Source organism: Hakea prostrata, chromosome 7 (genome assembly GCF_041222555.1).
Source record: "Hakea prostrata isolate BN-2017 chromosome 7, UWA_Hpros_2, whole genome shotgun sequence".
NCBI classification, from domain to species: Eukaryota; Viridiplantae; Streptophyta; class Magnoliopsida; order Proteales; family Proteaceae; genus Hakea; species Hakea prostrata.
Window position 1 is genome coordinate 68,569,124 of NC_142606.1, and position 22,647 is coordinate 68,591,770.

A 22,647-nucleotide genomic window follows, 5' to 3' on the forward strand; every position below is an offset into this window, starting at 1 on the left:
TGTCTCGGATTTCTAAGAACTTCGAAGAAAAAAGAGGGAGAGAGAATGGGTTGGGCATCATGCAGCGAATATGATTATTATTAGGGTGTTTATTTTATAAAATTACAAATTTCTATAACTTTAATGAGCGAATTACCAAAATACGTTTAGCTTTAACCGTTAGATTAAAGATGGACATGTGTCGCACAAGTGAAGGAAAAATAGAAAAATTACGTGATTAGCTGCTTTTAAATTTCCTTACAAAAATAGCCACTCAATGTTTAACTTCACAAAATTAGCCAAAACTGAGTTTGCATTTACAAAACTAGTAAAAATATTGATTTTTCACATTTTTGGACATTTTTTACCCCTAAAACTGATCACATCGAGTGAGAAAATCGTTGTTTTGTCCAAATGGGTAAAATCATTATTTTTTCATACCCTTTGCACATTTTTGTATGGTCAATTTTAGGGGGGAATGTCCAGTGAAGTGGAAAAACACTATTTTGGTTAATTTTGTAAATGTAAATTCAGTTTTAACTAATTTTTGGACATTTTTTACCCCTAAAACTGATCACATCGAGTGAGAAAATCGTTGTTTTGTCCAAATGGGTACATACCCTTTGCACATTTTTGTATGGTCAATTTTAGGGGGGGGGGAAATGTCCAGTGAAGTGGAAAAACACTATTTTGGTTAATTTTGTAAATGTAAATTCAGTTTGAACTAATTTTGTAAGGTGAAACATGAGTGGTTATTTTTGTAAAGAGAAACTAAAAAGAGCTAATCGCACGTAATTTTCCCAAGAGAAATCCCTATAAGTGGCACCTTCTTCCCCTTGATGGGGATGGTGATGCGGGCTCCACATGCCGCACATCATCTCTTCTGTGCGTCTGGAATCTGGATAACAATGGACAGGTTGAAAATGTTTCTTTATCTCAACCCAAACCCATCGACTTCGAATGGTCTGAGCAACAATCGGTAGAATTCTACTTGGGAAAGGGAGAAAGATTCACAGAAAGTGTCCATGGCAGTTTCTTCATCCCCTGCAAACCCTTGCATTACCTGGCGAGATCCCAATGGACTTTGCTACTCGACACCAAAATTTGGTTTTCTCCTTCAGCGTGCCATTAGACTCTCCATGAAACAACGACTACAACAACGAAATCATCTAATTGTGAGGAGTTCAGGTGATGCTTCGCAAGAAACTGCAACCGAAATGGAAAAAGAAACTGATTCAGAGACATCTGTTGAAGAATCTAAGTCGCCTCCTTCTATAATCTCAGCTTTGAACGTCGAAAAGGCTCTTCGAGGCATTGGTAGTTAAAAATCACTACAAGTTTTGCTTATTCTATACGTTTTCGTTTGTCCTCCTTCTCGGATTGCGGTTTCATTGATGAAATTCCTGGTTTAGAGTGCAGCCATTACTGAGGTAGATCACTATGCTAGACTTGGACTTCAAAGAAGATGTACCTATGAGGAGGTCAGGATTCTCTGATTAATTTCTTTCACGACAAGATTAGGATTTGAGAGTCGTATAGTTTCAATTTTATTTAATTCTCTGAATTTCCGTTGTTATTTAGTCCAACAAGGTAGTAAATGGATTGACAATGGTTTTCCGCTTCAATTCATCCTGACATTCTTAGCTTGAAGGATTTCAGTTCTTACTTTTAAATTGACCTTCTAATTGATATTTAAAACAATCATAGCGTCAATCCAATTTCTTTGCTTAGAAGATCACATTTTTACCATTTCCGTTAATGATCATCATAGATTTTTCCCACTCCACTTTGTTGCTGTTAGGTTTTAACACCCGGTGAATCTCTTGGATTGTTTATATTTATCAGAGAGTTTTCTTTGATCTTTGAATCACCTCTTCTCCTTTTAGGTTGCAGTTGCATATAAGAACAAGTACGAGGAACTTATGAATCAAGGACTGGATGAACAAGATCTCACCCAGAAACTGGATCTCTTAAAGGTTGGTTTTTTTTTTAAAATCTGTATAGTGGATTTCTCACTTATTATGTTCTTGTTTTGTCTTTCTTCCCGATATCTGAATCTGGTTGTGTTCTGTTATTAGGAATCATACTCAATTCTATCCTCAGAACAGGAAAGGAGAATATATGACTGGAGCCTAACAAGGGCTGCGAATCCAGACAAATATACATGGCCATTCGAGGTTGACATAACACAAACACCAAAAGGGACTCCACCACCGGAGGTTTGTACCCACTACGAATACTGTGCATTGAAGATCCTGAATGAACTGATAAATTGCAACCACTCCATGAATTTGGAAGCTCAAAAGAGTAGACAAAATTAGATGAAACCAAATGATTGAGACATTTTTTTAGGTATAATAGAGTTTTTTTTTTTCTATATATATATAAGGGGAGGGATGTTACGAATACCATAGGGAGAGTCAAACCTATAACATCTTCACTATTAAGAGGTGTTAGTCATTACCAATGGCAACCGGGGGGTTAATGATGAGACTTTCCTAACTTTGTGCATGAAGCGGTGGGATATCAGCTTAATACTGAAACTTAGACATATCTTAGTATGGAATTAGCCGAAACTAACTCTACGAATGCTTCTATAATATAGTTTAAAGCACATGCCAGGTTTCTGTGTAAAGCTCATGTAGTATAGGCTAATGCTGAACTTTAAAACCTATCATAGTATGTTCAGCCAAAACAAACTTTGTAGATCTCTAGTTGGTAACTATTTCAAAACATCATGCCTAACACCAAGAAGCCCAGCCATAAGAACATTGTGAAGTAGGAATAACGTCAATTGTGCTTGACACTTCTTGTGCATGATACTTGCATCCATTCAATCTCTCTTATTAGAGTACCCTATGGCTTTTTTCTATTTATTACACAAGACTGGTGACAAGGCTCCAGTAACCAAGGATCGAAAGTGAACCAACAAGTTTGGCTTGCCACAAACAGGGCGTTCCTAGCTAAGGCATCCGCAACAACATTATTAACCCTATAAATTTTAACAAAAGTGACACAAAGAAGACAAAGCCCAAATATCTTCTGCAAAGCCCATAATTTCAATTGGTGGTGAGTGACTTGGATCAATGACCAAATTATATAGTTTCAAAGAGTCTGTTTCCACTACTAGATCCATCCATGAGGCAGCCTTAATAGCACTATGCACTGCCCAAGCTTCACCCATTAGGGTCCTTGTAATATGAACTCTTTCTGCCATCGCCATTAATGGGGAGCGAGAAAGGCATCTGAGAATGAATCCAACCCACCCGCCACTCCAGTCACTTCCACAAAAGAAGCGTCACTGCTAATCCGCACAACCCCTTCATTAGGGATTATCACTTCACCAAGAGGTTGCCCATCGCTTTGATAACTTGGAACCTCCTCGGCCAATGACTCCTAGAACTCCAAAAATGCAACTTGTGTCAGAGAGCTCCCCTTTGAAGATCAACTTGTTTCGTGCCCACCATAGTTCCCAACAAATTAAAGAGACAAAGGAAAAAGGTTTCCCTATTCACCTTCTTTGAGGTAATCTTCAGCTTATGCCAGATCTCAAACATTTTTCGTCAACTTGGAAACTCACCCTGAGGAGCCAAAAGTGCCACACTACTTCGAACTAGTATGCACGGGCAAAGTCACATTCAAACAGGATGTGATTTGTCGTTTCTTCAAGATTTCCACACCTTCGACACCTTGGATCTATGGGTATGTTTCTCCTCCTTAGGTTATCTTCGGCTGTCAAACCCTATGCACGTGCCTTCCAATAAACTGATCATCCTCCTGTGACACATATCAGTATGGTTGATTTGACTACCAAAGTCTTGTCCTCTTGTAGATGGCCACACACCTTCCATACCTCCGATATCTCCCTGATTACGGAGCTTTCCATTTCCGCAACAATGCATGTCTCCTCAAAAGTAAAACGGCTTTATGCAACATACGCTCATTCGGCATGGAGGCTTTGATTTCCGAGTGACTTTTGGGCAGAGGAAGTTCCTTACATTTTCCCTACTCGCTAAAGCCATGAAGTTGCAAATGTAGCTTACAATCTTCGAAAAACTTATTACAGTTCTTCTCCGCATGCCCCAACCGACCACAGTAACAACAGAACAAGGGAAGTATCTCATACTTCACCATCACTGTTGTTGCCGCACTCAACTAACCTTTGACATAGATGGAGGACCGGAATGGTTTTGTCAAGTTCACCACCACCCTTGCATGCACATAGCTCTTTCGAGACCCAAACTGCATTCCTTCAACTGTTAGTACCTTCTTCATGCTTCCAATCTTCCATAGCATCTTCAAAATATTAGAAGCATCAATTAGTTCAACAGGAATTGGACCAAAACTCACAAGTTGATAAATCCTAGTTACAAAGTTCACACCATGGTTGCAAAACCAACAAGTTTCCTACTACCGACCATGACCCATCTGCTAGGACGTTATCTTTGTCCATAGAATGATGAAAGTGAAAGTAAAACTTCCATTCATCCATATCAATCACTTCTATCTTAAACCTTGCATTCCAAGCCACTAGAAGACCTTTGGAAGGGACGACCCTCCGTAACATATCCAACTAGGGTGTTTTGCCAGGCTCAAGCAACCCTTACAACATCTGCTGCATCTAATTGCACATCATCATCACTATCGTCACACTCAGTAGAAGCTTGACTAGAGGTCTCTTGATAAGCGAGGGGGTAGTCTATTCGATTGGAAGGGAAGGGTCTTTGTGGGAAGGAAATGAGTTCCCCAACTCGCGGCAATAAACCACCAAAACTGGCCATAGTTTCTGCTCTAGGGTAAAGGTATTGGGGAGATACTAAGATGTTGTAGGGTTTATGATGATTCCAGATGAGAGAATAGGGTGGAGAAGAGTTAGGTTGAAAGGGTTTAGGAGGAAGTAATAGGTTGTTGTAGTAGGACCATGCTCAACAACGGAGGTAGGGAACACACTCAATGGCGGAGAGAAAAAGAAGTTCTCTACTTTCTCGTACCCCATGGTCTAGTAGCATATAGCGGGTGCAAATTAAATAAAACCTCTGTTGTGCAAAGCAGTGCAGCTTGAGAATATGACACTTAAAAAATGCAAATTGGATGGTTGAGATTAAAACTCTCATGTAAGTGTGAAGATCCTACTGTAGAACGGGCATAACCCCCTATTTGCTAAGAAGGAAACCCGATCCATGTAAGTCAAGTTCTCGACTTCACTTCTCCCTTGATCTAGAAAGCCCTCCTCTTCCATGTCTCGACCTCAACATCGCTTGAAAGGTAAATTGATAAGTAATCTCATTTTGTCATTATTTTGCCTCTGACTTTCTAATAAGTTAGTATCTGTTTGATAACATTTCATTGCTAGAAACACTTTTTTTTTTGCAACAACAACAAAAAAAAAGTGTTTTTGTGCTTAAAAAAAGTATTTTCTAAATAATTTTGACATATGTTTAGAAAATGTGTTTAAATATTTTTATAAACACATTCTAAAAAGTCTGTTCTGAGTGGATTTTCATTTTTTTACAAGTGTTGATAATTATATTAAAAAAATGATATTATTATCTAATTAACTACAAAAGATGACCGCATACTCAAAGTAAAGCGAAATTAATTTTACCAAGTAGCTTGGCCGACTGCAAAATTGATGCATTTACCAACCTATTTTATGAATCCCCCCCTCCCCTTTTTGGACTCTCCAAAACGGGGTTATATTTTACATCCGAAATTGATTACGATGTATCATCTGAACTCACAACAAATCAAGAGAATCTTGGTGGATTTGAACCACCATCCTCTTAAAACATGCTTATGTTCCAAGTGCTCTACCAATTGAGCTAAAGATTCATTGCTTCACTCAAGTTCAAGCTGGGTGTTTATCAAACATAAAAATGGGTGCAAGTATATTACAGCCTCTATTTTATGGTGTCAAGGCAATTTGCTCTTTATGTTTTATACATATAGTACAAGATCAGGTTGTACTGAGTAGAGCCAAGTTCAGCCTAAAGGCCTAACCCAAACCCAACCAACTTGGGCCAGGACATTTGCAATGCAAACCCAAGCTGGCCTTGGTTGAAAAATCAAGGTTGGGTCCAAGCTGGGCCAAAAAGATTTTGGGCTAACGAGATACCGTTAACATCCCTACTATTTGCTCATAGATCCTCTCCACCCAATTGCCCATCCCCTCCCCCACATATCTACTATGCACAAGTGAGTGTCACATCCTAAGTGAGAGGGACCTTGCTTCAGTCCTGCAGATTTAATGCGCGAAAATATCAAGCAAAATAGTCTTGGCCACTGGATCGAAATTTCGACTGAAATTTTGGATCCGAGGATCCGAAATTTATCTTGATAGTCTCGCACAGGACTGAAGCAATTTCCATGTGAGAGTGGGTGCACAGGATCTAGAACCCTACTATTTTTACTTTTCCAACCTTAAGTGATGATTGAATTATCATTCTTATTTATGTTTTACAGGAGCCTGAAGATGTGGGGCCCACTAGGGTGGTTGGTTACTTCATGTTGGGCTGGTTAGTAATATCATATGCCTTATCAATTGCTCTTAATAGAATTAATTAGCTGGCAGCATTTGTCTATTACCATTATAAAACAGTACTCGGCCTTGGCACCATTTATTTTGAAATTTCTGTTGTTTGAAAAACGGGTTTGAAATTCTGAAACAGTCGCAATGCTTAATACTCCATAGGAAGGCTGTATGAAAAGAAATGAGATCAATGACAGATGAAGGCGATGAAAGAGAATGAATCTGAATTTGGTGATGATAAGAGGTGCAAATAGGGCTTAGGGTATGAATATGAATTGTCATCACCATTGAAACAAAGAAATTGTCATCAACACTGATTACTGTTTAATAAAAATATGAAGAACCAAGAAATGGTATAGGAATTTATATAATGGTAAAGGCTTTTAAGTCGAGGGAACTTTAATGAATATCACTCTGTATAAACTCAATTTGATTAATAAGTTTCACTCTATATCCAATTCCTTGATATTAAGAAATTAAAAATAAAATAAAAAAAAAAAAGGATACATCATTATGAAATATGTTGTAAAATTTAAATTACTTTACCAAAAAAAAAATAATAAATAAATAAATTACTTATAGGCTCTTTTTGGTATCAATTATCATTGTCAATTATGAGAAATTTTCATTATTTTAAATTGTTTGGCATCTATTTTGAATTTTATTTTTATTTAAAATAATAGAAAAACTTTCAAAATCCATAATGAACTTTTTGTCCATTATGGATTGTGATGAGAATTTCATTATCTTCATTTGTGTAAGTTTACTTAAAGTTCTATAAGTAAGATGAGGGTAAAATAGTCAATACACATTCTTTTATATCAACTATACTTTTTCCTTCTTTTCTCACTTGTTTACTATCATTTTTAATAACTTTTTATCTTGACACCAAACTTATTTTCCATTTCATAATTTATTTTCGATAAAATTCACCAAATCATTTTTCATTCTTGACCAATAATGAATTCTTGTACTTATTTATTTTAAATAGGCATAATAGAGAATGAGAATTGATACCAAAAAGAGCCATAGAGTCATATACAACAATGGTTACAAAAGTTTTCCTAAGTATGAAGCTTTTTCCCTTGACTTCCCTTTGCAACCAATAAATTAACTTTAAAAGATAGAAATACCATACTAATGTGAAGGATCTACTCTACCCTTTTAACAAAAAGAACCAGGATAGTCATGTAAAAAGCATTGAACAAAAAGAAATAATATCACAACAACGATTCTTTGACCGTTTCCTTTAATTAAGGGCCTGTTTGGTTACATGAGTTTAGAGATTTCAAATATCTAGAAAATTTAAAGCTATGGATTTCAAATTTGTAGAGTCATAATTTATAAAATTAACTGTTTGGTTAACCAAATATGTTGAATGAAATCTGTGGATTCATGTAACCAAAAAGGCCCTAAAAGAATCTAATAATTACTTCATATCAATTTACAAGTACTCTTTTCTCTAAAGAAAAAAGCAAAAATTGTTTTTGTAAATCCAACTGATATTTTAAGTAATTTTGGAATGCCACCAATATTTGGGGATAGCACAAGGGTGACACTAATTATTTCTCCAACGATGATAGATGGTAACAGATAGGGCTGCAACAGGGTAGGGCTAGGCCTGGCTTTTACAATCCCAAGCCTAGCCCTATATGTTCTAGTTTGAGCCTATTCTCATCCTGATCCTAGTTCAGGGCCAAGGATTATTGCAATAGCCCTAAGCCTTACAGGGCCAAGCCAAACCCATTCTCGCCCTAATTGGCCCTAATTGGGCCGGGTCAGGATGGGTTGACCCTGATTGGCCCTGTCCCTAACCTTGAGCTTGATTGGCCCTGACCTTGTCCCTAACCCTAATTGGCCCTGGTTGGCATTGTCCCTAGCCTTAATTGGTCTTATCCTTGGACCTAAAATATCAATGTAAATTCATAAAATTAAAAAAATTAAAAATTTATATATATCGGTATATGGTATATATATATATATATATATATATATATATATATATATATGTATATATATATATATATATATATATATCTATATATATTTATCACAAGTAAAAGTTAAAAATAAAATTCAGTAAAAATATAAGATGATTTATTTTTTGGTAAACAACACTTCATTCAGTAAACTAAAGAAAGTACAGATGTATTACATGTATTTAAGGATTGTTGCTTTGCAAGAAGGAAACGTATGGTTAAACCACGATATCAAATATGGTTTTTTAGGTGCAAAAAACAGGAATGGATCTATGCCAATATCTGTCGGTTTGCTGCCAAATGGAGCAACGATTGGCCTGAGCAATTTGTGTGTAACCTACAATTTTAATTGGGCCGGGTCAGGATGGGTTGACCCTGATTGGCCCTGTCCCTAACCTTGAGCTTGATTGGCCCTGACCTTGTCCCTAACCCTAATTGGCCCTGGTTGGCATTGTCCCTAGCCTTAATTGGTCTTATCCTTGGACCTAAAATATCAATGTAAATTCATAAAATTAAAAAAATTAAAAAATTATATATATATATATATATCACAAGTAAATTAAAAATAAAATTCATAGAAATATAAGATGATTTTTTTTTTGGTAAACAACACTTCATTCAGTAAACTAAAGAAAGTACAAATGTATTACATGTATTTAGGGATTGTTGCTTTGCAAGAAGCATTTGGAAACGTATGGTTAAACCACGATATCAAATATGGTTTTTTAGGTGCAAAAAACATGAATGGATCTATGCCAATATCTGTCGGTTTGCTGCCAAATGGAGCAACGATTGGCCTGAGCAATTTGTGTGTAACCTACAATTTCTTTGGGGATGGCGAAATCGAGATATCCATGAGGTAGATTTTTCCAGACTAGGGAATGGTGTGCTCATTATCGAGAAATTTTATCGAGCCAATAAGGAAGCTTGGACAATATGCCGAAGCCCTATTCTTGATCCAAGTAAAGAGTTGGAAGTTTTAGGGTGGACATGCCCTAGAAGAGGATGGTTTAAGTGCAACACGGATGCTGCTATGAAAGTGAAGGAATGCTACGCTCAATTAGCTGGGGTGATCCGGGATCAAGAAGGCCTGTTCAGAGGAGGATTTGCTATCAAGATTCCTCTATGCCATGTAGTAGAGGCAGAAATGCACGCAATTAAAGAAGGGGTGAAGGTAGCATTGGACATGGGAGCATGGCCACTCCAAATAAAATCAGACTCGCTGAAGGCCATAAGGTTACTGGACCTAGAAGTTAACAAGCAAGGAGTGATGGGAAGATTAGTTGCTGAAATTCGAAGACTATATGCTTCTCGAGGCCATGTTAGATTTGGTCATGTTAGTCGTCAAAATAACAAGGCTGCTGATTGGTTGTCTAAGAGGCGGCTAATTGGAAGAGATGATCTGGTCTTTTTCAATGATACCCCGCAGGAAATAACAGACATCCTTAGAGAGTATTTTCTCAAGAGTTGTGCTTTAGTTTGATTTGGTTTTGTTTTTTGGGTCTTTGACCCCGTTTTGTAACCAGAAAAAAAAAATACAGATATAACCGCATGAATACACAAGGTTCGAACCGAACCAAGGAGCGAAAAGTGACCAAACTGTCGTTCATGCAATTGACAGGGTCATCTAGACTAAGGGTTGAGACAAGCCCAAAATGGGTCACGCCCAAAGAAACCATAGAACAAAGACTGTAGCAACTACAACAGCAAAATATAACACACCTCAAGGGCGGACACAAAACTCGTGCGGTTGTTGCTGTGGTAGCATTAAAAGTGTGGAGGAAGGTCGGACCTACCATCCGGCTCTGCCGTAGAGGCGTACCTATCAAGCTAGCCGCAGAAGAACTTGGATCCAGATTTGGAGTTAATCGGCGGTGTGCACTGACGATCGCTGCAACCAAAGAGTTTATTTTTATTTTAAAACTGGAAAAAGGAAAAAAGAATGCTGCAACCAGGGAGAGAGATCGGCCGGAAAAACAAACAGATCGAAGCCAAAAAAAAGCTACAAATCTGGGTGTTCGATCAAAAGACAAGGAGGGAGAGGAGTGGATGAGGAAATGAGAGAAAAAGGAAGGAGGGGAGTAGATGAGGAGGGCTGAAAAGGAAAACAAAACACTAGATCTGGGATCTGGCGTTCCGCGCAGGTGAGGAGAAACGGGATGAGGGAGAAGAAGAGGGAGGGCGGGAGGTGGAGATCGAGAGAGGAGGAAGAGGAGAAGGAGACCGGAGACGGAGAGGCGGGATAGGAGAAGGAGATCGGATGAGGGGAAGAGGGGAAGAGGAATAGGGGAGGCCGGAGACGGAGAGGCGGGAGAGGAGAAGGAGATCAGATGAGGGGAAGAGGAACGAGAGAGGAGAAGGAGATCGGATGAGGGGAAGAGGAACACGGGAGGCGGAGAGACCACTTAGGCGAGCCTCTCCGCCTCAAGCTTCGCGATCTGGAGAAGTTGCAAAGGTGACTTAGGTGGAACCAACACACTTCAACACTGTCACAAATATAAGATGATTCAAGCTCCTACAAAATGATAAAATAGTCAATAAGTTGATAGTGTTGATTCTTTCTTCTTTTTTTTATACAAAGGGGCTTTATTAAGCCGGGGGATTGGATATTAATATGCTTTAGCAAGAATCGAACCCATGAACTCTTTACTAAGAGGTGTTGGTTTCAACCACTAGACCAGCTATGCTTTGATCAGTGTTACTTTAAACATAAAGAAATTCGCACTTCATAATCCTATATTGAGGAAAGTCTCCCATTACTTTGGTGATGGAAATTGAAAACATCTCCCATTGATATCCTTATTCAACCAAAAAAAAAAAAAAAACAAATTCCATATTCGATATAATTTTAGTATTGGTGCGTGTGTGTGTATATATATATATATATATATATATATATATATATATATATATATTTGTAGTTAAAGAAAATGATATTTTAGTTACAAACACAGCTATCTATCCTTAATAAATTTCTTTGAAATATCAAATTCTCAAAAGAAAGATGTCAATATTCATGATGAGAAGTTTGGAGTGTATATTTGTTAGATATTAATTCTCTAAATACTAGTTTTCATTATTTATAATATATTATCTCGCCTTAGTCCCAAAAAAATTCAATGTTTTTTGGGAACTAAAAATGACTTAGTTCGAAAAAAAAACTATCTTAAAAATAATATAAAAAGTGAACTCATAGTCTAATATGCAAAAAGACTGAAGGACAAAATCAAGACTTGTAGTTATATCAATATTAATATGAAGATTAGGGTAAAAATCTAATACATGATCAGGGTCAAATTAACATTAAGATTAGAACCAAAATTAAGGTCAGGATCATGGTCAAAATTAGATAATGCTTACTACATTGATAATGAGGATTAAATTTATTTTTATTAATTTTATGAAAACATGATCATGTTTTTAAATTTTGATACATGTCAAATATTCACCCATGCGGATTAGAATTAATTCATCTCTATATGGGTGGAGGGTCCAGACTCAAATCAAAGACAGGATCAAGATCAAAATCATAGGCCTAGAGTAGGACCAAGATCAGGGACGAGCTGGGACAGGTTGGGCAGGCCATAGAGTAATCCCAAACCCGCCCTTGACCCTAGTTCAGAGCCAGAATATTTTGGCCCTAACCCGCCCTTAGGGCCAAAATCTTTAGCCCAAGCCCGATTCAGGCTCAGGCCCGTTAGAGCCAAACATGCACCACTTGTAACAGATTTATTTTTCTTAGCACCTCGCATTGTAGGAAACTATTGAATGCTATAAAGATTGACACCCCTTAACCCACTGGAAGGTAAGGTCAAACAATTTTTCACTTAAATGACAATTTTTTTTTCTCTATTTTTCAAAACATTTGGGGAAAGAAAGCAAAAGAAAAAAAATTATAGATTGAATGTTATAAAAACACAACACCAAAGATAATACAAATGAAATACTACGAGTAACATAAATATAAATGGGTCCATATACCTGTAAGGTTTAGAATATGACACATGAGCAATCAACATCACTCCCTAGGAAACCTATTGACCCTAAGTATCACATCACTCTTCCACGTTGCAAATACATTGTGCATGCAAAATTTGAACACTGAATCAAGGAATGATAAAGACAACATTTTAGCCGTCTTTTGGATATAACAGTAATATAAGAAAAAATACGGCAAACCTACAAGCATCATGGCAGTTCCATCCGCACATACCAATGAAAATTACCTGTATGGTCTAAGTGAATTTAATTTCAAAAACAATTTCTTCAAAGATTTACAACTAACTAATTAGTACATACAGGAATGTGGATGAAAAGCCCACCAATCCCCACACATTCTCGTACCTTATAACATTCTCCCATTGTGCTTAAGAAAACAAATGCACTGAACTGAAAAAAGGTATCACTGTGAAATTGAATACCAATCTTTACGGAAAAATAAAAACTGAATTCCAACGATTTTGGGCAAATTGAAGCAACCAATAGTAACCTATGTTTGTTACATGACTCCATATACAAAGAGATGGTAAGATTTGTTATGCTGTAAAATATTGTGAACCACTGCGAAAAGCCAAAACAGGTTATACGTTGAAGCAAGAACTAGCATTATATCTGATCCGATACACCTCTAGTAACATATAGAACAAGGATTCTAGATAATCAGAATGGTTAATCATTGGTCCCACTCCCAAGGAGACAATCCAACGAAGGTTTCTAAACCAGGATTAAACCTATGAACTCTACTTAGGAGCTGTTCAGCACTAAACTGCATATGGGGGATATCAAAATGAGGGCCAGGATTTCTATTTTGACTACTCGTTTCGCATAAGTGGTTCAAAACAACTTTCGAAAAACGAGCGGTTGATATCAAAAGCTCGACCCTCGTTTGTTAACGCACAAGTTCATTCACATACATAGTTAACAATAACAATCAGCTAGATGACTAATACCGCTTTATATTTCCTTTTTTAACTAGAAAACAAAACAAGGATAACTATCATGAACTAAATAATCCTAAAATAAAGAAGAAAAAGAAAAGAAAAGCATGCTATGTCGGTTCCTTGGCTTTCAATTCTTAGAAAACTAGATTGAATCCCTTCACTTCTACTCATCGTAATGTCAGGTTCACCACCTCAGCTAAAATGCCAACCGAACAGCCACCTCTATTTTTGCATGACAAAATTTCGACTTCAAATAATGCCCAACCACTGTATGGAACCGGTCAATTCCCAGCTTTCACAGGTTGTTTGAACTTTGAAGACAGCCCCATACCCAAATGACACTGTTGGAAACACAGATGGCATTTTCTCTGGGGGAAACGAAGATGGTTATTGAAAGCAAAAGTTGAACATTCCAGTTAGTTTCGATATTAGTTGGAATATAGCTTAGCAGAAATCTCTAGTCAACATATTTATCCAACACATTATTTGGGTTAATGAATTAATTATGGTTATCAGTTGGCATTCAATTTAGAAAATTTCTTAGTCAGTCTCTCAGAGTTGCATATTCTGGAACATAATAAAGAATGTCATACTTGCCCCCAAAAAAAATAATGTCATAAAACATACATACTTTGTAGAAGATTTTTTGAGAACCAATTTCAAATGAACATACAAGTAACGAAAATATGGGGAAAAGCATCAGATAGGCTACACAAACTGTGATGGCATAACTAAACCTTTGTTTACCAAAACACCAAAACTTTCCTTTCTTTTTCAAAACTAACAATCCCTTACTATCTTTTATTTTATTTAATTTTTACTTTTACTTGTAAACGTAAACACGCCTGCGACCAACCACAGAATGGCGGATATTTACAGAACACCAAACACACGAAACATAAATTCGTTTTGCTTCTCTAAGACTGAACAAACTCCATGCAGTATGCCAAGTTCAGAACAAACCACTAGTTAAAATACTCGAAAAATATAAACTGGCTGACTTGGTAGTAATGATGAAGTCAAAACGATCTATATCAAGACCAAGAAACCATAGACAAAAATCAAATAAAGGAACAAGGGAGATGGTTCTGTCTAACAAATGTAGTCATGTAAACCAAGCACTCTCATGAGTCTCCTCTCCTCAAAACAAGGGAGACAAGGTGTCTCTCCACACCGAGAAGAGAGAAAAGTACTTGATAGTGCTAGCATTGGCCACATAGCAAGGCGGTTTTTTTCCCCCTCGAAGCCAATTCGAGACTGTCGCATCATTTATCATTATCACTGCAAAATCCTCTGATGAAATACAAGGTTCATACTAGCTTCAAACCCCCCCCCCCCCCCCTCTCTTTTCTTGTCTCATTTTCCTTCATTTTGCACAAATTCCTATCAACCAGATAGTTATAGCCTAAGTGCAGGTCCTGTAGTAAAAACTGACAAGTTTTCTCTGGATAGGCAAGTCCAGTAGTGAAACGGGGCAATTTTGATTTTTCAAAAGGATTTTCTATCCATTTCTGTAACATGCATTTCTTTCAAGGCGTTATCTCCATTATAAAATTATTTTCTACCACCAACTGTTTTCTAACCCGTCCAAGCCAGGTTAGTTTCTGGCTGTAAGCATTAGAAGTTTGGTTGGGCTCATTTACCTGAGGCTTAAAAGGAATCGTGATCGTATCTACAAAGCACTTGGTTGAGTAATAACAACAGAGAACATACCTCAACTGGCGTCAGATATCTCACAGGCCCTGAGCTAAAATTCATCCCATTTCAGTGCCATGTTCCCAAGTAAAACTCAATCTCCCTATCCTTCACACAAAAATATTAGAGTGCCAGAAATGAACAAAATATCAAACATGATATTACTGTCCAAATGCCGACCACTGTACAAGATCTGTATCAACAAAACCAACAGATAGTTAAATTAGAAAATTAAATGAAAACCACCACCAAGTATATGAAACAGCTAAGACATCTCAACAAATCCATGAATTATATGTAATCAAAATGAAGCCGAACTAATCAAAATCAACTTCATACAATCTCTTGATATCAAATAAAAAATGATGGGTAATGGTATTAGTACCACAAGGACTGACCAAGTGGAGCACTCTGGTCTTATTTACATGTTTACCTCATACGCCAAGTTTGCTGTAGCTGGCTGTGCATCTTAAGCAGTTGTACACCTTGCTGCTAAAATTCCTACTATATCCACATGAAAGAACACCAGTTATGTATACTTTAATGTAGTCTCTTGTGCTTATGGTGATGATATTTATCTTCTCTGTAGCCCTCATCCAAGCCTTCAACCATTTCCCATCTGTCATGACTTGATTGACCTTCTGATGACTTCAACTTGCGGCTGGAATGCCTGGAACTGTGACTACATTCTTTTTCTCTTCGCTGTCTTTTCTGATCCTCGGATGAACTTGGCTCCAAACCCAATTCTACGCGGCTATGACTTTTACGCTTGGATCTTTTGGCATCACTTGCATTCCTATGTCTGTCTATTTCTTTTTGGCTTCGATGGTGATTCCTTTCACTGGCATTACTCCCACACTCTACCCTTCTTTCATTATGCTGCTTTGAACTTTTATGGTGACTCTCTCTATTTTTCATATGCCAGTTTGAGCTATCAGAGCTATCCTGCATTTCTGAACTTGATCTATCTGAGCTGTGTCCCTTGTGACCTCTTCTAGAATTGTGAACCAAATCATCTCTCCGAACAGTTGTTACATGGGCATTTTCATCTGAATATCTGTCACCAGAGCTTTTCTGTTTTGACCGTCGATTAAAGGTCTCCTTGGCGAAGTTCTCATCGTGTTCCCTGTCTATCTGCTGTTTGTAGTCATGTGATCTTTCTGGTCGACTATACAGAAAGTGATCATCACCATCATGCGAGCGATCCCTGTTAAAAACGGAATAAGTACATGCAAATTGCATTATTTTTGTGGGCGATTACCCCCTGCAAATTGCACATTACCGACTGCATAACTAGCAATCTCACAATATCAAAATAATGGAAAAAGTGGTATATCAGGAAACATCATTGCATTTTAACCTCTAGCAATATTGTCATGGTATTGTAAAGATATAGACTTGGGTATGGTCTAGTACCAACAAGAGTGCTTAGACAATAGTAAGGTAAACATCCTTGTTATTGTGTTCAGGAAGCATAATGTTCAGGATTGCCATATCATCCCTCACATAATTTTGATGATAAACACAACATACTAATACCTTGATTACAGGAGTATTTAATTAGGATTAATACAAGTTGATCAAGCATACTGAATCAAGCCGACTGAATTAAACCAAGGCAAGTTGATTGAAATAAGGACGGGGTCAAGACATGAATCTCAGACCAAACACAAGACAAACAGTGAAGTGATCAGTAGTAACTCGAAGCTTGAAGACCAAGGACAAGGATCAATCAAGCTCAAGAAAGACCAAGTTTGATCATGTGCACTTATGACACCTAACACACTAGTAATTTAGCACACACTCAAGCATCATGCCCAAATTAACCCTAGAAATACCTAGAATACATGTTAAAAAGACTTAAAATGGGCTTCAGTATGGTTAGAAAGTGCAAAATCCCAAAAATCACGTCACACACTGAACCAAATGGATACGAAATGAGGTCATCCAGCATGTTTCCTCAAATGACCTGCAGTTTGGTATACATTGTTCACTTTCTGAAATTCCAGATAGCAGATGGCATGACACCATTTCCCCATACGGTGTGTTGTTTGGGCACCAAGGGCTACGGCATGATGCCGTTTCCCCATACGGTGTGTTGTTTGAGCACCAAGGGCTACATCGGGAAATGGCTAGACAATTTCACCAAACAGCTCATTATTTCAAGTCAAAAGTGATTTCTATCCATTGGAACCCAAGTCTACCCACCATTTCTCTTACATACAACACCTCATTTGGAATGGTAATACTCTAACGAGTGCCTACATTGTGACCATCATTGAGTGACCCAAAATTTCTCAAATCCTCACATACAAATACATTCAAGCCTCTCAACCCTTCTGCACACCTTGAAGAATCTCTCAAAGGCATCAACCCCATCAAGATTGGTTGTGGCTGAGGTGATAGAAGGCATTGGGAGCTCAAGCAATTTCAGAGTGGTGCAAGCATTTCATTCGTGCATCCAATTCCATTTTGCATCACAATTCACTCAAGCAGTCAACTGCCACACCCCTTGATAGGTAAATTCTATTATTGTATTTCATAGTTTGACTTCTAATTCTAGGTTGAATTAGGATTTTGGAGGGTACTTGTGCCCTCGTAATACAGATTGTAAGCGTACTCGTGCATGGGAAATTAAGGTTGTAAGGGTTCGTTCTCTACCACTGTATTAAAAGAGAAACATTAGTGGAATCTTTCTTGAGTCCAATAGGGGTAGACGCAGACTTATACCAAAGTCTAATCACTCTAATATCTTTGTGTTGTGGTTTCCTGAATGGAATCCAATTGTCTAATTATTTTTAGTATGCAATAATTGCCACAATTAAACTAATCCACTAGAGGTACCTATTAACCCTCCCACTAGATTACATTTACACATATTTTAGCACATTTGCAAAATACAAATCCCAGAATGAACACATTGTTAACAAATAAGTATCATGAGGGGCATGACACCCTTGTGTATCGAGGGGTGCACATGTGTCATGCACATGCTCACCGAGTCACTTTTCCCTTTATTAGTTTCTTTCTAGTCTTAGTTTGTTCCCCTGTTCATCTTGTTGCTTGATGTCAAGCAAGTCTAGTCTAGGATTGCAATATTGCTTTCCTTTTCAGTACTTGTAAATCAGTTTGGAAGATATTTGAAGATCTTTCTAATCTGAAAAGACATTTGAAGATATTTTCTAGTCTGGAAACTTTCAGCTATATAAAATACAGGAGAGTTGACCTTGCACAACTCTCCATCCCTCCACCACCACTTCTTCTCACTTCCCTTCTATTCTCCGTTATTTCTAGTTAATCTTAATTTTAGTTTTGTTACACACATCAACTATAATACTAGAATTTTCAAGCTCCCTTGTCATAAAAACTACAAAGTAAAATTTCAAAAATTTAAGACTACATTTTTAAATGCCACTTATCCAACACAATTTTAAGGGTCAAATAACACTGTTCCAGGCACAAGGGATGTTTGAATCTCCAACTACAGTGTGGCTTAAAGCCAAATGACACATCTCTTCAAGCCATGCATTTTAAGTTCTTATGACACACATCAATAAGTCAAAACATAGTTGACATTGTGCCAATAACTTCAAAAAAGTTGACAACCACTTCAACGTAAAGTCTGCAATAGATATTGTAAGTGAAAAAAAAAAATCCATAAGAATACAGAAAATTCAAACAAAGCTCCATTCCTCCTTAAGTAAACGAAGATAAAGGGCAATGGGAATGCAAGAAGCTTTTCTTTGTAGTGTACATTATATTTATGATGAGATGAAGGCTAAACATCAGCTATCTGTTTAATTTACCTTTTTTGTTGCTTATGTTTCAGTCTCTGTTCACAATCCTGAAGCTCCATTAATTCTGAATGGCTCACAGGACACTCTGCCCCCGACATAATGGGAGGCACTAACCCTGCCATCCTCATAGGTCCACTGCAAAATACTTACATATGAATTGACTAAAAAAAGCACTACATTCACTTCATTTATAATAAAGTAAAAGATGTGATTTGAAGAATATTTTTTCTAAAACAAAGGAGATGATACTTACTAGGGGACCGCTGACCCGGAATACATGGATGGCATATAAGAAGGAACAGCATAAGGTGCTACAGGGACCATGGCTGGATCAAAGGGCATCATTCCATGATTGACGTACATGTTTGCAAAGGGCCTAATATGAGGGGAGAATGAAGACCCTTGCCAGTATAATGATGGTCCAAAAGATGACATGCCACCTCCTGGGAACACAGCATCCCCTGAACAAGAACACGAAGAAAACGTGGCAGTCATTTAGATAACTTTCAGCAAGATATAAGTACCTCTACAGAAAAAAATGTGGCACAAACCCACATTAGCGTGTACCTGTCTGATGCATAGGATGTGGTCTAGAAGCAACAGGGCAGTTCCGTATGAAATGATCAGGAGAACCACACATGTAACAGGTACGGTCTCCCTGCTTACAAACAACATAGAGCAAGATTCAGATGCCTAATCATAATAATGTCAACTGATAAGGAGTAAAATTTGCACACTCCTTATGATGCCATGTTCTAAATCTTTTCCAAATATAGGCCAAACAACAGTCAAATCACACTGGCTTTGAAAACTGAGTAGATAGACGAAAAAGTGAAGGAGACTCTAAAATAAAACTCCACAAAACTCAATTTAATGTACCCACTGATTGTTTAAAATAGAGCAAAGACCCAGATTATTTTTCTTTTTTATTTTTAAAGGCAAGAGAGCAGCAGGACTTTGATTGCAGATCATTGCAGTGCCACTTGATAATGGGTAAAAATTTGCAGACTAATTATGATGCCGGGTTCTGAACCGATAGTGTTTCAACTTACGGCCCAAGTAACAGTCAAACTCCATAACAAATCTGGAACTTGAGTGGGCGGAAGTGGAAGAGATAATAATCAAAATCCCACAAACCTCAGTCTCTGGTACCCAAGGTTTTCTCAAAGAAGAGCAGGGCTCAGATGACTAATCATTAAACGCCACTTCATTAGGTTTAAAAATTTTGAACTCATTATGATGCCAAGTTCTGAACTAATACTTCCACTTATCTCCCAGATAACAGTCACTCCCAATTGGAATATGGAACCTTAGGATATGGAAGAAAATGTGCAGGAGACTTAAATAGAATTCTATAAAGCTTATAATGTACTCAACAATTGTTCAAAGTAGCTATCGAGGCATCACCGAAGGCAATGACATGGTGTCTAAACTCCTTGATTGCCTTGCGCACCCTAGGAGCGAGTTGCCTTGCTGCCTTTCTTTTTATTTGTTCTTTTTTCTTTTCAAATCTTTTATTATTGCCCTCTAGGCTCTCCAACATCCTATGCTTGCATTGCTGCCTCGACAATTTGCTTCAAAGTATATTGAAGCCTTAGATAATGTATCAAGAATGACAAGAATTATCTACACTAACAATAAATTCTTAATGACTCCCAAGCCCTTCACTCCCCCAGGGATTCTGGCATAGGTACTGTCATGCTCATGGATATTATGTTAAACAAACATAAGTCTGAATATATTCAATATGACAAATAATTCACAACCAGTGCAGCAATTAGGATATCAAATGCTGGTAATAAAACTTTGGCACTCCATCCATGGGGACTTCATCCTTGATGTCCTTGTCCTAGATGGGTTCTCCCCTCCCTTTGCCCATCGGGTTGAAGTTTGCATCTCCACCCCTCTTTCTCCAACATCACTAATGGATCCCCAGCAGGCATCTTTTCCTCCCTGTTGACATCCACCAAGGTTGCCCTCTCTCTCCCTCCCTCCCCCTTTCTCTTCTCCTTTGGCCTTGAGGCCTTTTCCAGGTTTAGCCAAGCCAAAATTGATCAGAATCTCATTTCCCCTATTCCGAAATGCAAATTCCTCAGCCTTAACCACCTGGCTTTTGTTGATGATCTTATGATCTTCTGCAAAGCCTCTCATTCTTCTAGCTCATCTATCCTCTTCTCCCTCTCCTTTGAATCCCTCTCTCCAACCTTCAAGTTAACTTAGATAAATCCAGGGAACGGAAGTTCGCCGGATTTCGGGTTTCGCCTGGTTGGCGAAACCAACGAAACCCTGAAATCTCGGCGAAAGTTCGCCGAGATTGTGTAAAATGTCGATTGGATTTCGCCGGAAAAATGAGGAAACTCGGGGGCACCAAGCTTTTGTATGATTCCTGATTTCTGATTTTCAGTTGCTTCTCAGAGCTTCAGGGGCACCAAGATGAAAGAGAGAGAAGAAGAAGAATGAATGAATAACGAAGGGAGGTAGAAAATGAGAAGAGAGAGAGGGGTAGAGAGATGCCTGCGTGGTGGCAACATCCACTGCCACCTGCCACTGACTGAGTATTTTCTTTCTGAACTTGGACTTCTCCTTCTTCCCTGGTCTCTGCTGGTTTCTTTGATCAGACACACTGTGTTAAAGACGGCTTCTTCTCTTCTCTTCTACCACAGAAGAATCCCAAACGGTGAGTCAAAAGATTTAACGGCACACCAAAGGTTGTTGTTTCGGCGAAAATGGAGATTTTCCGGCGAAAATGGCGGTTTTCTGGCAAAAGGTTGTTGTTTTGCAGGAAAATCGGCGATTTTCCGGCGAAATCCTGAAATATCGATTTCGATCTCTTTTTTATTTCGCCCACCGGCGAACTGGGTGAATTTCGCCGATATTTAGGCGAAATTCGCCGAAATAACTTTCCCTGGATAAATCCCTTCTGTTCTTAGCTAGCATCCCTGTCTCCACTAAGGACTCTCTTCTCCAACTCAATGGCTTTACCCCTGACTCCTTCACTGTCGCTTATCTGGGGCTGCCCTTTGTCCCCGGTAGGCTTACCATCCATCATTACTCCCTAATGCATCACCAAATTTGCAAAAAGCTTCAACTTTGGAGAGGCAAGCCTCTCTGCTTTGCTAGCAGAGTTGTCTTAATTAGATCAGTCCTTCAATCCCTCTACCTTTATTGGTGTGGCATCTTCTTGAACCCTAAAGCCACTAATCGGGCTATGGAGGGCCTTTCCTTTGCCTTTCTCTGGAAGAGACAAGAATCCTCCCACTTCCCCCAACCCATCAGCTGGTCCTCAGTTTGTCGCCCCAAATCCAAAGGCGGTCTCAGTTTCTGCTGAATCCATGATTAAAACATTGCCTGGTTGATGAAACTCATCTAGAAGATCTCCTCTAGGTATGACTCCACCTAGGCCAACTAGGTTTACTCAAACCTATTGAAATTGAATTCCATTTGGACAGCCAGCCTTCCTTCTTGACCTAGAGGAAGTTGCTCCTTAGGCCTGTAGCTCTCCTGCCATCTCCACCCAGAGTGTTGATGGCTCCTCCACCTTCTTTTGGCTGAATCCCTAGCATCCGTCTAGTGTCCTTTCCAACCTGGGGCACCTTCAGGTGTATAAGTCCAGAATCTCGAAGCTAACTTTTCTCTCAAACTTCATGTGTGACAATTTCAGGGTCCCCCCACCCTACCTTCTCCCGTACAAGTCTCACTCAAGTTTGGTCCACCCTTCACCCCTTGCA

At 38.3% G+C, this 22,647-nt stretch overlaps 2 protein-coding genes across 5 annotated transcripts in view; one reads left to right on the forward strand and one right to left on the reverse strand.

The window, feature by feature from the left end:
- Nucleotides 1-921: 921 nt before the first annotated feature.
- Nucleotides 922-7,007, forward strand: LOC149011844 (NAD(P)H-quinone oxidoreductase subunit U, chloroplastic-like). The gene is made up of 5 exons (XM_089163518.1): nucleotides 922-1,296; nucleotides 1,399-1,460; nucleotides 1,866-1,955; nucleotides 2,058-2,198; nucleotides 6,442-7,007. The coding sequence occupies exons 1-5, from the start codon at nucleotides 1,005-1,007 to the stop codon at nucleotides 6,541-6,543; spliced, it is 687 nt and encodes a 228-aa protein (XP_089019644.1). The 5' UTR covers nucleotides 922-1,004; the 3' UTR covers nucleotides 6,544-7,007.
- A 4,394-nt stretch (nucleotides 7,008-11,401) lies between these two features.
- The window catches only part of LOC149011845 (uncharacterized), a 30,748-nt gene continuing 19,502 nt past the window's right edge, over nucleotides 11,402-22,647 (reverse strand). For 3 of the 4 annotated variants that reach the window (XM_089160393.1, XM_089160392.1, XM_089160391.1), the window contains exons 12-15: nucleotides 19,487-19,577; nucleotides 19,173-19,380; nucleotides 18,929-19,054; nucleotides 11,402-16,329 (exon numbers count right to left, since the gene is read on the reverse strand). In XM_089160393.1, coding sequence (XP_089016519.1) covers nucleotides 15,663-16,329; nucleotides 18,929-19,054; nucleotides 19,173-19,380; nucleotides 19,487-19,577 — 1,092 coding nt within the window. In that variant the 3' untranslated portion in view covers nucleotides 11,402-15,662. The remainder of the gene's footprint in view (nucleotides 16,330-18,928; nucleotides 19,055-19,172; nucleotides 19,381-19,486; nucleotides 19,578-22,647) is intronic. The other variant, XR_016174280.1, reaches the window with a different exon arrangement.

Excerpts from the sequence above, each read along its gene's own strand:
- LOC149011844 (XM_089163518.1), top strand. The coding sequence starts at position 1,005 with ATGGCAGTTTCTTCATCCCCTGCAAACCCTTGCATTACCTGGCGAGAT. Across the intron at positions 1,297-1,398 it reads AAAGGCTCTTCGAGGCATTG|CCATTACTGAGGTAGATCAC; the intron begins GTAGTTAAAAAT and ends TTTAGAGTGCAG. Across the intron at positions 2,199-6,441 it reads AAGGGACTCCACCACCGGAG|GAGCCTGAAGATGTGGGGCC; the intron begins GTTTGTACCCAC and ends TATGTTTTACAG.